Source organism: Monodelphis domestica, chromosome 5 (genome assembly GCF_027887165.1).
Source record: "Monodelphis domestica isolate mMonDom1 chromosome 5, mMonDom1.pri, whole genome shotgun sequence".
Taxonomy (NCBI): Eukaryota; Metazoa; Chordata; class Mammalia; order Didelphimorphia; family Didelphidae; genus Monodelphis; species Monodelphis domestica.
In genome coordinates, this window is record NC_077231.1 from 238,556,295 (window position 1) to 238,577,574 (window position 21,280).

The 21,280-nt window shown below is 33.7% G+C and overlaps 1 protein-coding gene across 1 annotated transcript in view; it reads right to left on the reverse strand.

Annotated features, from left to right (window-relative positions):
- NCAPG2 (non-SMC condensin II complex subunit G2) overlaps positions 1-21,280 on the reverse strand; it is a 96,391-nt gene that overhangs the window by 16,186 nt on the left and 58,925 nt on the right. The window contains exons 23-24 of the mRNA XM_007504688.3: positions 15,209-15,396; positions 14,055-14,195 (exon numbers count right to left, since the gene is read on the reverse strand). Coding sequence (XP_007504750.2) covers positions 14,055-14,195; positions 15,209-15,396 — 329 coding nt within the window. The remainder of the gene's footprint in view (positions 1-14,054; positions 14,196-15,208; positions 15,397-21,280) is intronic.

The window sequence follows — 21,280 nt, forward strand, 5'->3', positions numbered from 1 at the left end:
GGATCTGATTACTTTGGGTTTGTTGCCAGAGGGTTATAAAGAAGCCAATTTTGGCTAGATGTCAGCTATCCAAAGGTAAAAGGAGCTGCTGTGTGTATAATTGAAAATCTGTTACCCTAAAAAAGAACTACATTTCCGGGAATCCCACTGTCTTCCTGTCATTACATACTTCCTGTAGATAGGGAATAAATATTCAGTCGGCAGAACTGCTCAGCCTCTTTGGCGTGTAGCCAGCGTGGTGATGGTGGTGAGCGAGGATTTTGAAAATGGCTAATCAGTCATGTGCAAGTAGTCTTTATTTTGTATTCTCTTTATTCCTTGCTTTCTAATGATCATTTAATAAATCTCCTAAAATATAATATTTTTATTATTTGAGATTTCATTTTAATTTTTACATGTGATAAAGACCACAGGTTCTCCTTCTTTAGAGGTCTTTAAGTTGAAGTTGAACACACACCTGATATGTTAAAGCAGGGGCTCCTTTTGTGTGGAGATGTTATTATATGGTCTCTGGGGACCTATCCAATTCTCAAATTCTATAATTGTGGGAAATGCTGAGAGCAAAGTCACAAAACTTGAGATTAGGAAGTTAATACTTGCTAATTAACAGTGCAAATAGCTAGTCTGGCTTGACTAAATAAAAGAGGCTTTAAGAACTAAGAAGATAAAGATGAAGATACTGAGGAAAGAGACCAGTTGGTGAAGAAAGCTGAATACTAGGGTATTGTGTTGAGTGACCACTTTTTTTTAAATTAAAAGATATTATATTTTCCCAATTACATGTTAATAACAAATTTTCAATTTCTCTGAAAGTCTCCCTCTCTCACTTACCTCTCTCCTCATGGTCATTTTTGTAAGAGAAGTACTCACAAAAAACCAAACCTAAAATAAAACTGTAAATAAACTAATGTGGAAGATAGTATGCTTTGATCTGCATCTGACTCTAACAGTTCTTTCTCAGGAGATGGATAGACTTCTTTAACATAAGTTCCTCAGAAATGTCCCAAATAATTTTATTTCTGAGTAGCTAAGTCTATCACATTTGATCATTCCACAATATTGCTATTACTATGCATGATGTTGTCTTCACTCTGCTTATTTTGCCTTGCATCAGTTCATGAAGATCCTTGAAACTTTTTCATCCTGCCTCTAATTTCTTATAATAGATAGTATTCCATCACCCACATATACCAAAATTTTTTCAGTCATTCCCCAACTGATAGACATTTCCTCAATTTCTAATTCTTTACCAAAACAGAGTTACTATAAATATGTTTATATAAGTAGGTCCTTTCTTCCTTTTTTTAAAAAATCATCTCTTTGGTATACAGACTCAGTAATAGTATTATAGGATCATAGGGTACACACACACAGTTTTATACCCCTTTGGGCATAGTTCCAAATTGTCCTCCAGAATGGTTGGATCAATTCATAACTCCACCAACTCTGCATTAGTGCCCCAATTTTGCCACATCCCCTCTAATATTTATCACTTTCCTTTTCTGGAATGACCACTTTTTGAAAGGTAAACATTTAAATAAAATGACAAAGTCAAATGGACTAGGAGATCGAAGTAATTGTGAATTTTAGTTTTACTTAAAACTGCTTAGTCTTTAGAAATTCTAGCAACCAGCAATGTATACACCCCCACTTAAGGATTAAGTGTTGAGGAGGATGGTCTATGACCACATATGCTAGCAAGTAACAAATAAGAAACAACTGACAGACCTCCTGGGCTGTCCTAAACCAAGTTTAAGCTACCATTGGTACATGTGAGATGCAGGAAGTGATGTAAATAATGGTCTATATATTTTGCATCCCTTCCTCTATCCAGCCTCTCTCATGGAAATGTTGGGCTCCTTCAGCGTTGGGAGCTCGTGGCGGTGTCCTTAGCTAGTGGTTTAGGCTGATTCTTTTTTTTCCTTTACCTCCTAAAACACTATCCTCCTAGGAGGCCCCTCATCTCGGAGGAGACCTCTTGGCTGGAAGTCAAGTTAGGTTGAGAAGACCCCTTGGCCTAGACCTCTGAACTCCTATCTGGCTTGCCAGAGCAGTCCAAATTCCTTTTCTCTCTCTCTTAACTTCTGCCCTCTGTTGTAATTAAACCACCATAGAAATTCCAAACTGACTTGAGTATTTTATTGGGATTGAATTAATCCCTGGAAACTACTAGTATAATATATTCAGTCAATAACCCCTAACTTTACCCCTAACATAATTCGACTAATCATAGGTGCTAGATGATTTCAAACGTTGCCTGGTTTATATGTCTCAAAGTCAAACTTCTTCATCCTACTTAAGTGTGAAGTTAAGAGGGTATTGAAGAAAGGTCTCAGGTACATCACTTAATAAGCCACTTAACCCTACACTCACAAGAAAGGCATTTTTGAAATACCTGGGGAGCGGGGCAGCTAGTTGGCTCCATGGATAGAGAGTAAGGACTAGAGACAAGAAGTCCTGAGTCAAAATCTGGCTCAGACATGCTTGGCCCTTACCATTCTTCTGCCTTGGAATCAATACTAAGTATTGATTCTTAGACAGCAAGTATGATTGGGACATCATATATATGTGTGTGTGTGTGTGTGTGTGTGTGTGTGTGTGTGTGTGTGTGTGTGTGATATATATATGTGATATATATATGTGATATATATATACACACGCACACACACATAAGAGCAGTGGGCTTGGAGTCAGAAAGACCTATCTGACCTTAGATACTAGCTGTGTGACACTGGATAAGTCATTTAACCATGCTTGCCTAAACTTCATCTTTATAATGAGCTGGAGAAAGAAATGGCAAACCACTCCAGTATCTATGATAAGAAAATCACAAATGGAATCACAAAAGGACAGATACAACTAAACAATAACAAAATTGCTTATGTACATGCATATGTATATTACAGTTCTCAAGCATATTATTGATAATTATGCATATAAAGTACCCACCCAGGTACAAATAAATATAACTCATAATCCTCAATTACTTTAAATGATTAACATCGTTTTGTTTACTACCCCTGGAATACTAGCTTTGTAGCGCTAAAGCAAGGAACTTTATAGACTCAAAGCTTTCCAAAGCTAGAGGACTTAAAGCATTTATCCATTGGAGTCTCTTGATGTGATTCTTAAAATAATATTTTAATGTGTAAAAATGGAGATTTTGAACCCTAGACTTCAGTTCCCAGAAGTCCTTGGTATTTCCCAGAATCCCCTATAATCTCACCTGAGTCCCCACATTGGCGAGATCACAATTGGTATTTAACTGGCAGTAACGCCTCCCAAGGTCTCTGCTCTTCCTCTGTAGCAAGTATAGTGGTAAGCTAAGTTTTTAAATTTTAAATGGGCTAATCAGGGGATTTTAAATGGGCTAATCAGCCATGATCAAGTGGTTTTTATTTTGTGTCTTCTTTATTCCTTGACTTTTAATGATCCTTAATAAACCTCATAAAATATATTTTTATTATTAAAGCTATAATTTTAAATTTAACAGTTGGCGACCAAAAGGGACGAGAGAAAAAACTCAATTTTTTTTTTTTAAGATAGCCTAGATAATTTTATTTTAGCCACGTTTCTCCTGCCAAGGCTTTTTGCCCACCCCATACACCCTGCTTCCTGGTCCTTCCTCCAGCCATCCACTCGACCATCTTGACCCAGATCGCTCTCCAAGCCCCGGCCTCAGGCCCCAGCAACTCTACTCCTGATCTCTGGCTTCTTGACCCAGACCGCTCCTCCAACCCCAGACCCCAGGCCAACTCCAGGACCCAGGCTGCCCCTGTGTCTTCAGAATCACAAACCAACTGATAAAAACTGGGGTGTTATTTCCTTAGGCAACAATCAGCCTCCACGTGGCAGGAGACCTCAGAGGGGGGAATGAAGAGAAGAAAGAGACTTTTCCAAACAGGAAGTTGATTACAAGTATGGCATATTCTATGAAAGAACAGTGCATTGCCTATTACAAAGGATGTTTGAGTGCACTGATCCTTTTACTCATCTTACCTAAGATTCAGGGAAGAAATTCATCTCTCTGAAACTCATTGCCATTTGGGTTTGCCCAATTTGGGAATCCTAAAACCCATGTTCTCCCTTGCTATGGGATATTCAACAGTAAAGACAAAAGGAATATCAATGGAAAGCAAAAAAAAAAAACAAACAAACCAATAACGAACTTTAAAGAGCCTGGAGGCTATATTTTTAAGACATTTCACACTCCAATGTTTTATAAAAATCTCTGTATTTTATTGCATTTTGCTGATTGTTTCGTTTAAGATTTAATTTTGTGGGTTTATGTTCATATATTAATATATTTAATACTATTCTGTTACACTGAATCATTTCAATGTACTGGGTTTTAACTACTGTTATATTCTGTTGCTTTTCCCCTATAACTATACTGAACAAATATTACTGAATAAGCCCATATATAAAAACGGCCTTTTTTTCTATTTTGACTTTGTAAATTGTCACATAGAGGATGGATGGACTTCATCAAAACTGGTTACAATTATATAACAACCTTTGGAAAATTTAATGAGCTAAATATCTCAAATTGATTTTAAGGGGTTTTTAGACATGATTTTTAGATTTTTTTCCTCAACTCTGATCATTTTGCCTGCCTTTAACAGGAGGTAAGGTCCATTTTAGTAGCTGAAGTGAAATACAATTATAATCCCCACCTCCCACACTTATAAAAATGTGAATGGATGAGACATCACAGTTTCATTCCAAAGGAGCTGGAAGTGAATCCCAAAGCATGGTACCCCTGAATGGCTCCCAAAAGAGTAGCTCATTTATAACTCTTCAGCTCACTTTACTTCCACCAGAACAATCTAGATTTCTTGATGATGTTCTAGACCCAAATAAGTTTTCCTTTGTTTAAAAATGTTTGCCAAGGTTGAAACATTGCTACACCTGAAAAAAACTTGTGACAAGTATCCATTTTCTTTATATGTCATACAGCAATTTATGTGAAATATGATAGTGGGTTTGGTTGCTATTGTAATTAACTGGGCTATTGTGAACTATGGGGATTTTGATACTTTTTGAAGGTGCGTTACCTGTTGTACTACTGTTCTTTATTAAAAAAAACTGTTACTTGTGAAAATCATTTGCTTGCACTCACAGTGGATCATGGCCAGGTATGAAGAGGAAATGGATTTCATTTTTGGTGAGAAATCTTTGTATTCTACATTTCCTCAATGATTATAAGCTATATTTATTTTTAAAACTCTTTTATTATTATATTTTTCTTGCATGTGCAATATACCATGTCAGCTTTTTATTTTTCTCTCCTTTTATATTTGAAGCACATGTCACCAGTAGTAAGATTTTCTTTAACTTTTTTTGTTTTTGCAGTAATATAAGTTTAAAAATACATTTGCTATAATGTCAGTGCATACCCAAAAAGCTTGAGACTATAAAATTGATGCTATTTTTAAAAAAAATAATTTAAAAATAATTATGGGAGAAAAAACACTATCCACAAGCAGAGGACAAACTGTGGTAGTAAAAACACCGAGGAAAAGCAACTGCTTGACTACAGGAGTTAAGGGGAAATGTCTGAGGAGAGACTCTAAATGAACACTAATGCAAATACCAACAACATGGAAATGGGTTCGAATCAAGAACACATGTGAAACCCAGTGGAATTGCATGTCGGCTATGGGGGGGGGGGGGGGGAAGAAAATGATCTTTGTCTCCAATGAATAATGTTTTGAAATGACCAAATAAAATATTGTTTAAAAAAATAATTATGGGACTTTGCTTAATGATTCTGTCTGATTCAAGGACAAGAGAATACAAAAAGAGCCATTTGCACAATGCCAAAGAAGCACAAAGCTAAACTGCATAGTGCCAATCGAGCACAGGGTCAGAGAGAGCAACCAATCCGGTCGGGGTTGATGAAAATTTTGAGTCATGAAAAGAGGACTTGAACGTGTTTGAGGTTCGAGGTTTTGGCTGTTTAACATGTTTTAACACAGGTATTGTTCCACATTCTACCAAGTATCTCAAATTTTGCTCCTACCTGGCACCTAAAAATCCAGTCCCTTTTATGTCTTTCATAATGTGGCAACTTTCTATAGTCCTGGCTACTGATTGGGTAAATGTTTAATTGCTTATATTATTTTAATTGGGCCCTGATTCAAGGACCTGTTATAGATTTATTTTTCCTTTACTTAGAATTTTTACACATTAGACTTTGATAGTCAATATTTCATCTAGAAATCATCTTTTTTTATTTGGATTTTTTTTAAACCCTTACCTTCCGTCTTGGAGTCAATATTGTGTATTGGCTCCAAGGCAGAAGAGTGGTAAGGGCTAGGCAATGGGGGTCAAGTGACTTGCCCAGGGTCACACAGCTAGGAAGTGGCTGAGGCCAGATATGAACCTAGGACCTCCCGTCTCTAGGCCTGGTTCTCAATCCACTGAGCTACCCAGCTGCCCCCTTATTTGGATTTTTTTGATGTTTTTTATTTCTCTTCCCAATTGATTCATATACCTCATAACTGAGCCCTGCATCCCTAAGTGATCCCTGTGTTTTTCAATGACCCTCTTCAGGGGGGAATGTATAATTATTATTATTTTAAATTGTAAAGTTTAAATTCCATTTTGAGAGTAATTTTAGGTTAAGAAACATGCTACCTCTCAGAATCCAGAAAGTGAACTATTTAGAGAAGATACCATGAAGTTGCCTCAACAGACCACAAGCTGTACCAGAAGATCCAGAGTGAACTCTGGGATGTGGCGATTTGCACTGTGTGGGATTTGAATGCATTTGTTTTGTATATATACTCTTATGCCAAAGGGGACTGCCCCCTAATTGGCTTTTTGTCAATGCGCCTAGCAATTATTGGTTTTGTTCTCTTTTCCTCTTATCCTCAAATTACTGTAATTTCAAAGTTGGTATGTTTATAAGACCCATTGGAGAGACTAGTCTTCCTTGGGTTTCGGGGGGAGAAATGTAAAAATGGAGATTTGAACTCTAGACTTCAATCCTCAGATGTCCTTAGTATTTCCCAGAATTCCTTATAATCTCACCTGAGTCCCCATGTTGACAAGATCACAATTGGTATTTAACTGGCATTAACACCTCCCAAGGTCTCTGCTCTTCCTTGCTTTGCAATGATGTAGCAAGTATAGTGGTAAGCTAAGGGGATTTTAAATGGGCTAATTAGCCATGAGCATGTGGTTTTTTTTGCTATAAGTCTAAGTAATCCCTTCCCAGTCCATTTTGGTCATAACCTCTTCCTAATCTCCTAAACCTTTTTCCTTGGAATGATGTGAATTATTCCTAATCTTACCTATATCTCATACTTTTCTAGTTTCAGGCCAAAGTATTTCCTTTTTCTCTAGAAAGAGAAGAAAAAAAAACCCTTTTCCACCTGGACTCATTATACCCAACTTGTGGTTTGGGGCTGAAATTGCTATTTAGGTAGCTACATATCCTTCCAACCCAAGGTCTGTTTCTCTTTTTGGCTTTCCTCACACAAAACCCAATGACAAACCTGTCTCAAATGTGTTTGATTTTTCCATTTTCTTTCTTTAGATTTTGCTCTTAAAATTCTACACTACTTGATTTTGCTTGCCTTCCTATTTTGAATCCCTTTATCATGTATTCTTTTTGGGGTTTTCTTAATTATCTAAACTCAAATTTTCCAAATTCTCTTTTAACTCTTTATGATCCCATCCTATGGCAGAATTAGCTTATTTGGCCCAGTAAGAAAGTTTCATCCTCTTGTTATCAGTACCTTTAAAATTTCTCATTAGATAACGAAAACATTAATGTTGAAAAGGATAACTATTTTACTTTAGATACCAAAGTCATCCATTATATTATTCATTTATGACCCCACATTACATTTAAACACGTAAAGCATTAAAATGTCTTTTTTCCTTATTCCACAATCCACTCAAAGTATAATCACTTTTTAGGGAGGATAATACTTTTATAATAGATGAATTAATTCCTTCAGATTTTAGGTCTGATTTTAAAATCTATTATGCCACTGTGTACACCATGTACAATAAGTTGATTTTTTAAATCACCAATTTTAGAAACTGTATTTTCTATCCCACTTTCCAACTCTGTAAATAACTTTCTGAATTTATTTAATATCTTTTTTTTTCTACACAATTTTAAACAGTTTTCATTTTGGATGATCCTCTGAAGCGCTACCCTTAAGAAAAAATCAGGGAAATCTGTCACTAACCAGTACACTTTTGAGAATCCCCAAAGTGCCATCTGTGGCTGCCCATGGCAGCAGTTGTTGTGGATAAAACTTGGCAAAAAGAAGTAGCATCAATGCCAAAACAGTAGGTAACAGTGAGTTCTGGCAACAGAACAAGGAGATTAAGCCTGCATGGGAATGCAAAATATGAGAGAGATAAGCACAAGAATAAGCAGGTTGTGGTGATGGACCTATAAGCTAGAGTTCAAGGTAGTCCTTCCTTGTGGCCTGAAACCACATGACAAGACTAAAGTAATGGGATATCAATAAATAGTCAGAGTAAGTTATGAAGCAATTATTTAGGCAAACCCTAAAGGATCAATAGGATCAATCAGAAGAGACAACAACTGAAAAGGTAAGAAACAGGGCAGATATAGATAATTCAGAAGAAGAAAGGTTATATAAAATAGGTTTATAGGTTATATAAAACAGAAACCAGATGGAATCTATAAGAATATTATGTCAAGGAGTTGTAGAGACAGAACCAGAGGTTAGTTGTTGTTCAGTCCACTTCAGTCATGTCTGACTCTATGTGAACCCTTCTGGGCTTTTCTTGGCCAAGATATTGGAGTAGTTTGCCATTCCCTTCTCCAGCTAATTTTATAGACAAGGAATTAAGGCCAACAGGAATAAGTGACTTAAAGCACACTATTTTTAACTGATCAGAAATCATTCTTTGAAGGAACAACAATAACAAGGATAAAGTGGGTCCAAAACTGTTTAATATGGTAAAATTAAGTGGGGGGAATCTAAGACTACTCAAGTGTTACACAAAACAACAAAAAAAAAGAAAACCTTATTTTTATTGGTCAACAAAGAACTAAAAAGAATTATTAACTTTTTTTAAGAAACAGGAGTCATATATCTCAGACATAAACAGGAGATTAAACACCTATTTTGCCATCAATATATTTTATCGTATTTGTTAAAAAAAAAGGAAGTTGTGTGATGTGTTACTCATTACTTGATCACATAAAGAAAATATACACATTATCCTTTAAGAGACTTGTAAATTAAGAATGGTGTCTCAATTTTGAAACATGAAAAGATTGGGCTGATAGAAGCTGTGGAAGAAATAACACTCCCAAGAGGCTAAATGGAAGAAAAAGCAATGTGCTCTACATTCAAGCCAAATTGAACTATTAGCTGTTTCCAAAATTTTCTCCCTCCTCTATTGTGCATTTCTATAACTTAGTCAGCTCTCTCTCCAGGGTTAAGGTATATCCTAAACTTGGCTCAGGAAAAGTATAACAGACACACAGAATTACTTAGAGCAAATTCTATAATACTGTAAAAGATAAGTAATTTCACAAGTGAAGTTACATCCTCTGCCAATTTAAAAACAACTCCTTTATACTTCTTTTTTAAACTGTAGCTAAGACTATCAAAAAGTATCCAAACTTCTAGTGATGAGATTAGAAGAGAATACTGTCACTAAACTAGTTAATCATATGGGTTTTGATTGAAAGCATAATTAGTAACAGGAAAATCACAAATTTTATTCCAGCTAAGACTGATGAGGGGCATAACAGTGCAAAATTATTCTGTAAAAAAAATAATTTTAGTCAGCACATATAAATCTCTGAGGTAGACAGTAGGAGTTTGATCATTTGCTAATGAAATCTTAACTAGGCTAAAAAGAAATCAAAAGTGTGTATAAATGGTAAGATGGTAGCTGTCAGAATTCTCGAGTATCAAATATAATTGCATAATTATTTTATATAAAATATACATTTAAAACAGCCAACTTAAATAGCTATTAGAAGAAAATAAGTGTTGAATAATAGCTTTTTGTATTGTTTCGTAATTTGCTCTATTCATTTTTGTACTGATTTGTAGCTAACTGGCTTTTACATGTGTATTACATGTTGTTACATGTGTATTCTGTCTCTGAAATACACTCTATATGTTCTGTTAACAAATCTTCAGGTTCTCAGACTGATTCAATGCAATTATCTGAATATGGTGAAAATAAAGGCTGACAAAAATGTTTAGCTGGGATTTTAAACATCTAGTAAAAGATTATCTCAAATCTTTGAAACCCCTAATAACTGACACTTAGGAATAGGTCAAAGTTCTTTCTTACTGAAGAGAGGAAAAAAATCTTTTCTAAATTTTTCACATGCTTCTCTTTGAAAAGAAAAATTATATTTAAAAGTAATTATATGAAAAATCAATTCCTAAGAATAGTCTACATTTCACATAATGGAGAAATTTTCAAAGGAGATGAATTTTTGAAGTTTCCTCTATAAATACAATTAAAAGGAAAAGAATATCTATCTTTACAAGTCTTAGCTGTCTCATTTAAAAGCATTTATTGTTACATGGGAGATATTGGTGAATGGATGAATAAATTAGAATTAAGTAATGTAACAAATACCATCCTTCTTCCAGTAATCTGGGTGAGGAACCCGTCAACCCTGATGCCCAATCACCTGCCAACTCCTCTAGTCAATTCCACTTGCAAATTTCTCCTATCTCCAAATACACAATTATCATCCAAATGATACTGGGGTCCCTACCTATAATCTCTCCTCTGTATGTTATTTTCCATACAGCTGCCAATCTATCATTCCTCAGGCATAGGTCTGACTATAACATATCAGTTTAAAGAACTTGAGCAGTGACCTATCTATCACCTTTAGGATAAATTACAAAGTCTTCTCTGTTGGCATTTAGAAGCCTTCATATTCTGGCTCCAAACCTATATTTCAAGTTGATTTACACATTATTCTCCTCAAATACTTTACATTCCAGTCACACTGGCTATGTGATACTCTCCATCCGTGAAATTCCATCTCAACTCTATGCCTTTGCCTGGTTGTCCTCCAATAAGAATCTCAGCTCCCTTCAAAGTATACTGCTCAAGTGTCTCCTCTTAACAGAAGCTATTAATGATAACCATGAACAATCCCAAATTCATATTAACATTGTATATATTTTGTATTTATTTATTTATCTATTATTTCCTTCCAGGAGAATACAAATCCTTGAGGGCAAAGGCTTATTGCTCATAATAATATATTATCTGCTAAATAAAATGTTTTTTGTTCCTCAGGTTGCTTCTACTCCTTTAACAACCATTCCTAACATTTTCCTTTCCTTTGGAGGGCCTGAAATATTCCTCTTTCCTGGTTCTTGTCAGATCCTTCATATATTCTATATTCCAGTCAAATTGGATAATTAGGTATTTACAAAAATTTCTCCTTCTTCTTTGCATTTGTACAAGTTGCATAGCTCTCTTCTTATACATATATGTCCTTCTAAGTCTGGCTCACATTGCCACCTCAAGGGACCTTACCTAATTTTTCTAATTGTTATAACTTATACTTTCTTGATCCAATATTTATGTACCTATGTCCATGTTTTATTTTGTCAAAAGATTATAAACTACTTGAAGGGAGAGTCCTAGTCCATTTTTGTCTTCATATCCCTACCACAATGCACAGTATCTGACATATAATAATCTTTTAAGAAACGTTTGAATTAAAACATAACAGAATTTTAAAAGCACATAGATTCAGAAAAACAGAAAACAAGTGTTGCTTTTATTCTACTAAAAATATACTTAAAATCATTTCCATTTAATAAAATTATACATTCAAATCCTATAGTTTTAGTTGGGAGATTTAACCTCTTTTTAATTTATTAGTATTTGCAGTGAATATTGCATTTGTAAAAATTTTTAAAGAAGAAATAATCCACTCAAACTTTTTAAATATGGCCTACTCTTTAATTAAATATAATGAATATTAGGGTAAGGCCCAGTACCAAGTTTCCCTTTTAGCCCTTAGCACAAAACTCTTATAGATTTTAAAAACCTGTTGAAGCTAAAGGAGAAGTTTTCACAATGTTTTTAATTTAAAGATCTCTCTCTTATATTTACCCACCTACTAATAAGTAGCTTAATAGCTTGGAATTTTACATGTCAAAAGAATATAAACCAAATATCACATTTTGCACATGTTACTTTTAAATAAAAATGAAAAATTATAAAAAAGCAAAAGTTCTATTTTAAAAATTTAATCTTCCAAAATGAAACATACACTAAAATAAGCTTTCAATTAGTTTCAGGGGATCTTGTTGATCTCCTGATTTTTTTTTTTGGCAGTAAACAAAAATTTTAAATTAGTATTTTAATTGTATATAATCATAAACTTTTTTTGTCTTCCATTATCAATTAAACAAATATGTATTAATAAGAGAAACAAATTTCAAATGATTTAAGTTAACAGGTAAGGAGTCTTTCACTATCTAAAAATGTTTGCCAAAAATATTCTTTACCAGAACTTTTAAATTAAGATAGACTTTCAAGGAGCTAAATTCTTTTTTTCAAGGCCCACTCAATTCGTTCTATAGAGGAAAATGTTAACTAAAAAATTTACTGCAAAACAGAAACACCTGAGTAAAAGGCCCTGAAAACATACTGAGCCATTTAGATTATTAGTTATCAAATTTGTGTGATACTCTAAAGGTGGCCATCTCTGACATTCTAAGAATTGGTAACAAGAGATATCTGAATTTCAATGAAACTTATCTCCAAAGTTCAAACCAAACATCTCAGTAAAAACTTGTCAGATCTTTATCTAAATACTTTTAAACTTACTGTTTTTACATTACTAGTTCCAAAAGATAAAACATTTTATAAATTTTAGTACTGAATTGATCTAGTAGTACACTTTCTCTGCTTTGCCCTAAAACTAGCTACAAATTGGTGGTTTTCAGGTCTAATAGTCTCCCATTCTGTGAACAAGTTTCTTCTTTTGTAATATTATATACCTCAATCACATTCCCCGTTATATATACTTTATCCTAACAAAAACTGCTGCTTCATTTATCTCCCTGTAGAGACTCTGCAATTTCATAGGATCACTTGACCTGTTTCTTGACTCCATTATACCTTTAAAGTATAACTACCAGTACATGTGTAATATTACTGATATGAACATAAAGTTTTATGCAATGGTAGAACAAATCTATTGTGTTCCTAATACAACCCTACTATAGTTTATTCTTAAAATAATTTTCTGATCTTAATGTAACTAAATTGCTGATCTTAGTACTGAGAACATAGTAGTTATCAACAAATATTAACAGCTTGTCTAAAATGACTTTAAAAAGTACTAAAATGTGCAAAAATGTTGAAAATGCAAGAAAATGCAGGTTTTTAAAATATGTCACTTAATCCTCACAACAAATCTGAGAGGTAGGTGCTGTTATTATCACCATTTTACAGTTGAGGAAACTAATATAAGCAGAGGTTAAGTGACTTGCCCAGTGTCCAGTGTCACACAGCTAGTTAAGCATCTGAATCTGAATTTGAACTCAGGTCATCCTGACTCCAGGCTAGACATTCTCTCTATTATGCCACTGAGTTGCCCAAGTTTCACAGCATGTGACAGGCAGCATGAAGCAAGAGGAAAAACAATGGATTTTAAGCCAAAGAATCTAGGTTCATATTACAGCTCTATCTTTAGCTATCTAGCCTTGTAATCATATTTAAGTATTTAATATTTTTAGCCTATTTCACAACAGAACTAGTTATACCAAGTTTACCATTCACAAAATATTGACTAAAGTTGTAAATAAATATAATATGTTTTGTTTATAATGCACGATTGAATATAAAGTCTTACTTAGTTGTAGGAAACATTGTAATCCAAATTTTCACTAAATATCTTCTTTAAAAGGTGCATAAGAATTTGGGAATTCTTTCTGACCATTCTTTTTTAAAACCTTCAAATAAATTACTACTGAAAAATATAATTCTACATGGTGAAAATTGGAGTATAATCATGTGTTAATTTTTGGAACAGCATACCTTACCTTTCGTAATTTGTGACTTATCTCAACCACTACTGCAGCTAAGAGAGTAGAAAGCACTCCTTGGTGTACTGATGTATTCATATGCCAAGACTGGACAGCATTTATAAATTCATGAAGAGGCACTTGAATAGAATGCAGTAACTAAGACAAAACAAAATAATTATTTTAATAGAATTAAGGTAATCTCTAAATATTAATTCTGAAAATAAAAATTAAAAATAGATTTTAGGATCCAAAGTCTAATTAGTCTGTGAAATATCAATTCTCATAATTTCTCCTTCTACTTTTAGTTTTTCAGCAATTGCATATGCTTCTCAGTACTATCAGAAGGTAGAATTTTATATGAACAAACTCATATAATTGATGTTTGCAATTTCCATTATCTCTAGTGAAATATTTAATAGGGGAAGATGAATTACAGTAAGGTGTAAAATCACCTTATTACAACATTCCATATTATTTCTACCATGTATCATCAAAACCCCATGAGATAGCATAGTTTTTCTCATCAACCTTTGGAAAACTTCTACCCATCAAGAATTTTTTTTACTACCAAGTTTACTTTTTAAAACACAATTAGAAAAAAAACAACCTGCCTTTATATCCTCTTTCTCCTACCCCTGTTTCTCTTAGCCTTAAGCTCCTGGACTGTTTCTCCTCCTCTCCTATCTACTCTAGTGACTCAGAAATATGGCTATCTATGGTAGTGGTCCATAGTACAATGTGATCTGGGAAACACTGACTTAGTAGAAAAAAACACCATTCAAATGTCTTATGACTTCAGGCAAGTCAATTCACTTCTCTAAATTCCTGATTTGCAAAATGATGTTGTGAAAAGATGATTTCTAAAGTTCATCTCCTTTATAAGTTTGAAGAAAAAAACAATTTTTTCCTAGTTGTGCAATTGTGGACAATTTTATAATTAAGTCTGTTAAGGTCATTTTCTACATGACAAATGAATTATCTCCATCTTCAGCCTATTTATTTATTCTTTGTAATAGAAGGTAACTGATTTGCATAACAAACTATACTTTTAGTACAAGTTTAAACCTTTAAAGTGAAGTTCTACCTCAACTCATTTCTGGATGTGATTTTATGAGTCAGAAATTCATTTAATATATAAATGAAATACTTTAATAAAGCCATAGAAATACCTGTAGACCTTCTTCTTCTTGTTTTTTGAAACTGTATGCAACACATTCCAACATTTTCTGGAATGTTTTCTGAATCAAATCAAAAAAAGTTTCAATTTCTTCATCTGAATTAGGTTTCTCAATTAAAGAAGTTGCTGTCATCTCTTTGAGAATACAAAGGAGTGATGGAATGCAAAAATACCCTCTCTCTAAAAAACAAGGAGTAGAAAGGCAATGAAAAACAAGTTTTATTAATATTTTAGTTAATATGAGATTTTTAATCACAATACAATTATATAACTAGCATTATGCTAATCAAATTGTCACAAAAGGTTCTGCTCAGATCCTTGGTTCAAATACATTCCCAGTTTACATAATTTAAAAAGTTTTGCCCATTAGAACCCTATTCAGAATGCATCAGTGGCTCCCTTTGTTTCTATAATAATTAGTAGCTGAATGTAAAATGAATTGGAGTAGATTTGAAGAAGGTACAGCACCAAGCTGTGGCAATAATTGAAACATGAGGAGATTGGGGTCTAAACTAGAGTGGTGGCAGTGTCAGGGGAGAAAAGGGGGCATATTCAAGAGATATTGCAAAGGTGAAATGGACAGACCTTGATAATAGATTAGATATGAGAGATGGTCGACTTCTGGGTAACCATGGCAGCAGTCTAGATGAGGGAGGCTTCCTCTCCTCAGATCCACCAATATAGACTACATCAAAAGACCCAAAAAACCATTTTCATAAGAATGAAGAGACTGTACAGTAAGGCTCAGCATTGAAGGTACATGGGATTTGGGCATTTCCACACTATAAGGGAGTAAAAAAGCTCCCACCCAAATATGAGCTGATATACCCTCCCCCACCCCACTTATGGAGCCAGAGTCAAAATGCCAGAATCAGCGAATGAGCGAGGGGCACCTCTGGAGTGAGCAAGGGCCACCTCTAGGTCCTTGGGAGCTGAGTAAGACCACCAAGGACCTACCCCTGAGAGTAGTTACACCCGAAACCCCAGCGGACTAGTTTAAACAACAACATGGAAATAGGTTCTGATCAAGGACACAAGTAATACCCATTGAAATTGTGCGTTGGCTGCGGGAAAGGTGGGTAAAGGGGAGGGAAGTAAATAATGTGATTATTGTAACCAAGGAATAATGTTCTAAATTGACTAGATAAACTAATTCAAAAGTGAAAAAGAAAACTGAATTGGAAATTCTAAAAATTAAAGAAGAAATTAATAAAAATTGAAAGTAGAACTACTGCAGTTAGAAATTCTTGAACCCCTAAAAAATCTTTCCCCAAATTCCCTTTAATCTCTCCTGTCTCCACGTTAGAATGATTAATGTGATTATATTTAAATTTGCTGTAACTCCTCCCTCTTCCTCTTTTTTTTTTAATGAGACTGGGCTGAGTTCAAGTACTTAGTTATTTTAGTTATTTTTAACTTTAGTTATTATATTAACATATAACAGTTATTATTAAATTTAAACTACATTTTGGCTTACCATGAAGTGATTACAAATTTTAGAAAATTTTTGAGCAGATAGCCTTACAGTAAAAATAATAAGTTTGTCTGGTCACTGCACACCATGAAGGTCCAATGGCAGGGTGTTGCCTGCACTCCTGCCCCTCCCTGCCACTGCCTGATGTTTTTCCAGTGCATCTGCTTGAGCATTCCTTATCTCTCTCCACCCAACTTGGAGCCTCCTCTTGCCAAGACCAGAACCATCACAAAAGCCTGCCAATCCCAGCCATTTTTTTTCCCACAGAGTGTGACATATAAAAATCTTTCCACCCCAATCCCTTTTCACAGTCCACGTGAGTTTTTCTAGCCTCCTGCAGCCATTTTTCAGTGTGGAGAAAAGAATCCCACACCTTCTAATTTTCAAGCAGATTTTTTTAAAGCTGATCCTGGTTTAGAAGGGTGTTAGTTTTGGGAAATAAGTCTGTTTTTTGTTTTTTTTTTCCCCTTCTTTCTCTTGACCCAAAACACCAAGGAACAGTACTTTTTCTATCATATGCAAATACGCTATTATTTTCCCTTGAAGTTTTGCCCCTAGGTAGGAGGTGAAAGAACAATACTTTTCCAAGCCTCCTAACTAATTCCTTTCCATTCTATTTTTTGGAGAAAAAAAAGAAAAGAAAAAGGAAATGTTATTCCAAATCATTCTTCAAACTCTCAAAGAACAGTTTGAATTGCTTGAGCTAGCAAGCACATATTGGGCTCTGCTTGAATCTCTTACTAGCAGCTTGTATTTTCATTGGCTAAATTACTATTCTGATTACTTCCCCTTAAGAATATGCAGTGAACTATGCTACTTAAACTACAAACCAAACTGAAATATTTTGACAAAGTTCTAAAAGTCTTAAATACTCTCAACATGCAGAGTGGTGATTCTGCCCAGTGCTTCTATCAGAAACTTCAGAACTCCAACAAAAGAGATGTAAATGAATGACAATTTCTGGGGGAGGAAAAAGAAAATTTAAAAGAGATCTAGAAGTTTATTGCTAACTATTTTGAGTTTATTCTCCTATAATATAGAACAAGTCTATTGGATTCATGAAAAGGATTTTGGTTGCACTGCCTGCCTACACCTTCTCATTTATTTATATTATTGTATTTACTAATTGCCTTGAAGTTTAAATTTTTTAAAAATTTATCTGTATTAATCTAGTTGATACCACTCTGTAATACTGAATAATTTAAAGCTATGTTTTGCCTACATTGATCTTTAATTTGTACCTTTGCCTCTGAGAAGAACAAAATATCAATGTGTAAGACCATGAACATCTTGCCTAAAACCCTTGCCACTAGATCCATCGAAGATCACATGTTGCCTTTGTTAACTGTTACATAGATGGTGATGGATGTTTTTTTAACAAAACTGGTTAAATTGTATGCATGTTTTGGAGAATTTAATGAGTTAAGAATTTAAATGGTAATTCTAAGGGGTCTTCAGAAATAATTTTAGTAACTAGTAGTTTCTCAATGGATGACTTTGAAAATATTTATATATAATATATATGCATATATATATATATAATAAAGAATGTTGTATTAAAGGTAGAAAAACAAAGAAATGTTCCTACCAAGGTGTTTCTATGAATCAGGAAGCCAAAAAGAGTTCCTACAAAACTCTTCAGTTTTATTTACTTCCACCAGAACAATCTAGATTTCTTAGTAATGTTCTAGACCCAAATAAGTTTTACTTTGTTTAAAAAAATGTTTGCCAAGGTTGAAAGATTTGCTATATTTGTAAAAATTGTGACAAATATCCATCAGTTCATAGGGTTTTTTTATGTCATACAGTAACATATGTGAAATATGATAGTGGGTTTGTTTGCTATTGTAATTAAGTAGGCAATTAGTACTTCTTTGAATGTGCATTATCTACTGTTACTGCTTTAGTCTGAAAATCATTTGTACTCACACACGGATGACAGTGTGTCACTGATTATAAGCTGTATATTTTTTATTTTTAAAACTTTTGTATTATTGTTTTTCCTTGCATGTGCAACATAGCATCTGACTTATTTTTTCTCTCCTTTTTGTATTTGAAGCACATGTCAACAGTATTGAGATTTTTCTTTAACTTTTTTTGATTTTGCAGTAATATAAATTTAAAATACAGTTGTTCTAATATTAATGCATAATCCAAAGCTTTAGACTATAAAAATGATGCCACTAATTGTTTAAAAGAATTATGGGACTTTGCTTCATGATTCTGTCTGATTACAGAAGAAAGGAATATACAAAAGAGCCACTGTACAGTGCTAAAGAAACACAGAGCACCTGTATAGTACCTATGGAGCACATGGTCAAAGAGACCAGATCCCAGTGGGATTGATGTAATTTTGAGCCAAGACAAGATGATTTGAAATTGTTTGGGGTTCAAGGTTGTGGCTGTTTTGACATAGGTCAAAGGGAGGTCTTCCTTATCCCACATTTTACCAAGTAGCTCAAATTTGGCTCCTACCTGGCTCTCATAAATCTACTCCCTTTTCTGTCTTTCCTGGTGTGGCAAACTTTCTATCGTTTAGGCTACTGACTGGGTAAATGCAAAATTGCTTAAATCATTTTAATTGGGTCCCGATTCAAGGACCTGCTCTAGGTTTACTTTTCCTTTACTTAGATTTTCTAAAACTGAGACTTTCACATTTTGTATTTCATCCAGAAGTCATTTTTCTTTTTTATTTGGATATTTTTTGATGTTTTTGATTTTCTTTTGCAAATTAATTCATATACCTCATAACTTGGCCATGTATCCCTGAGAGATCCCTGTGTTTGTTATTATCCAGGCTGACTTCCAATATTTCCTTTTACTTTAATTATTAATAAAACTTTTAACATATAATAGTTATTGATTATTAATTTTAATCTTTACAATACTGAACTAATAAATAAGCCTAGAAGCTGCTACTTTGAAAAGACAAAATAGATAAAGTACTGGTTACTCTAATTTATAAAAAGAAAGAAGAGAATCAAATTAACAGTATCAAAGATGAAAAGGGTGATCTCACCTCTAATGAAGAGCAAATTAAGATAATTATTAAGAAATATTTTGCCTAATTATATAGCAATATGACAATCTAGATGAAATGGGTGAATATTTACAAAATATAAATTGCCTAGACTAACAAAAGATTAAATAAAACACTTAAATTCCCATCGCAAAAATAGAAATTGAACAAGTCATCAAGGAACTTCCTAAGAAAAAATCACCAGGGCCAGATAGATTCAGAAGTGAATTCTATCAAACATTTAAAGAACAACTAATCTCAATACAATACAAATTATTTGACAAAATGGGCAAAGAAGGAATCTTACCAAATTCTTTTTAATGACACAAATATGGTACTGATTCCAAAGCCAGGCAGATGAAAAAAAGAGAAAGAAAACTATAGGCCAATCTCCTTAATGAATATAAATGCGAAAATCTTAAATAAAATACTAGCAAAAAGAATTCAGCAAGTTATCACAAGGATTATTCACTATGACCAGGTAGGATTTACGCCAGGAATGAAAGGATGGTTTAATATTAGGACAACTATTCACATAATTGACTGTGTCAATACTCAAACCAACATAAATCACATGATTATCTCAATACATGTAGAAAAAGACTTTGACAAAATACAACACTCGTTCCTATTGAAAATACTAAAAAATATAGGAATAGAAGGGCCCTTCTTAAAAATAATAAACAGTATATATCTAAAACCATCAGCAAGTATCATGTGCAATCGATATGTTAGAAGCCTTCTCAATAAGATCAGGAGTGAAGCAAGGATGCCCATTATCACCTGTATTATTTAAGATTATACTAGTAATGCTAGCAGTAGCAATTAGAGAAGAAAAGAAATTGAAGGGGTTAAAATGGGCAATGAGGAAACTAACCTATCACTCTTTGCAGATGGTATGATGGTATACTTAAAGAATCTTAGAAAATAAACTAAAAGGCTAGTGGAAATAATTAAAAACTTTAGCAAATTTGCAGGTACAAAATGAACCCCCATAAATCATCAACAATTCTATATATTTCCAAAAAAACTCAGCAGCAGGAATTAGAGACACTTCATTTAAAATTACTCTAGACAATATAAAATGTTTAGGGAATCAATATCCAAGACAAACACAGAACATATATGATCACAACTACAAAATACTTTTAACACAATTAAAACTAGATCTAAACAATTAGAAAAACATCATTTGCTCCCGAGTAGGATGAGCCAGTATTATAAAAATGACAATCCTACCCAAATTAATTTACTTATTCAGTGCCATACCTATCAACCTACCAAAAAACTTTTTTAGAGAATTAGAAAAAAATTATAACAAAGTTAATCTGGATGTACATAAGATCAAGAATATCAAAGGAAATAATGGAAAAAAAAGTGAAGAATGGGAGTCTAGCAATACCAGATCTTAAACTGTACTAAAAAGCAGTGGTCATCCAAACAATACGGTACTGGCTAAGAGACAGACGGTTGGATCAATGGAATAGATTAGGGATAAGTGACCTCAGCAAGTTAAGTGTTCGATAAACTCAAATACCCCAGCTTTTGGGACAAGAACACACAAAAAATGC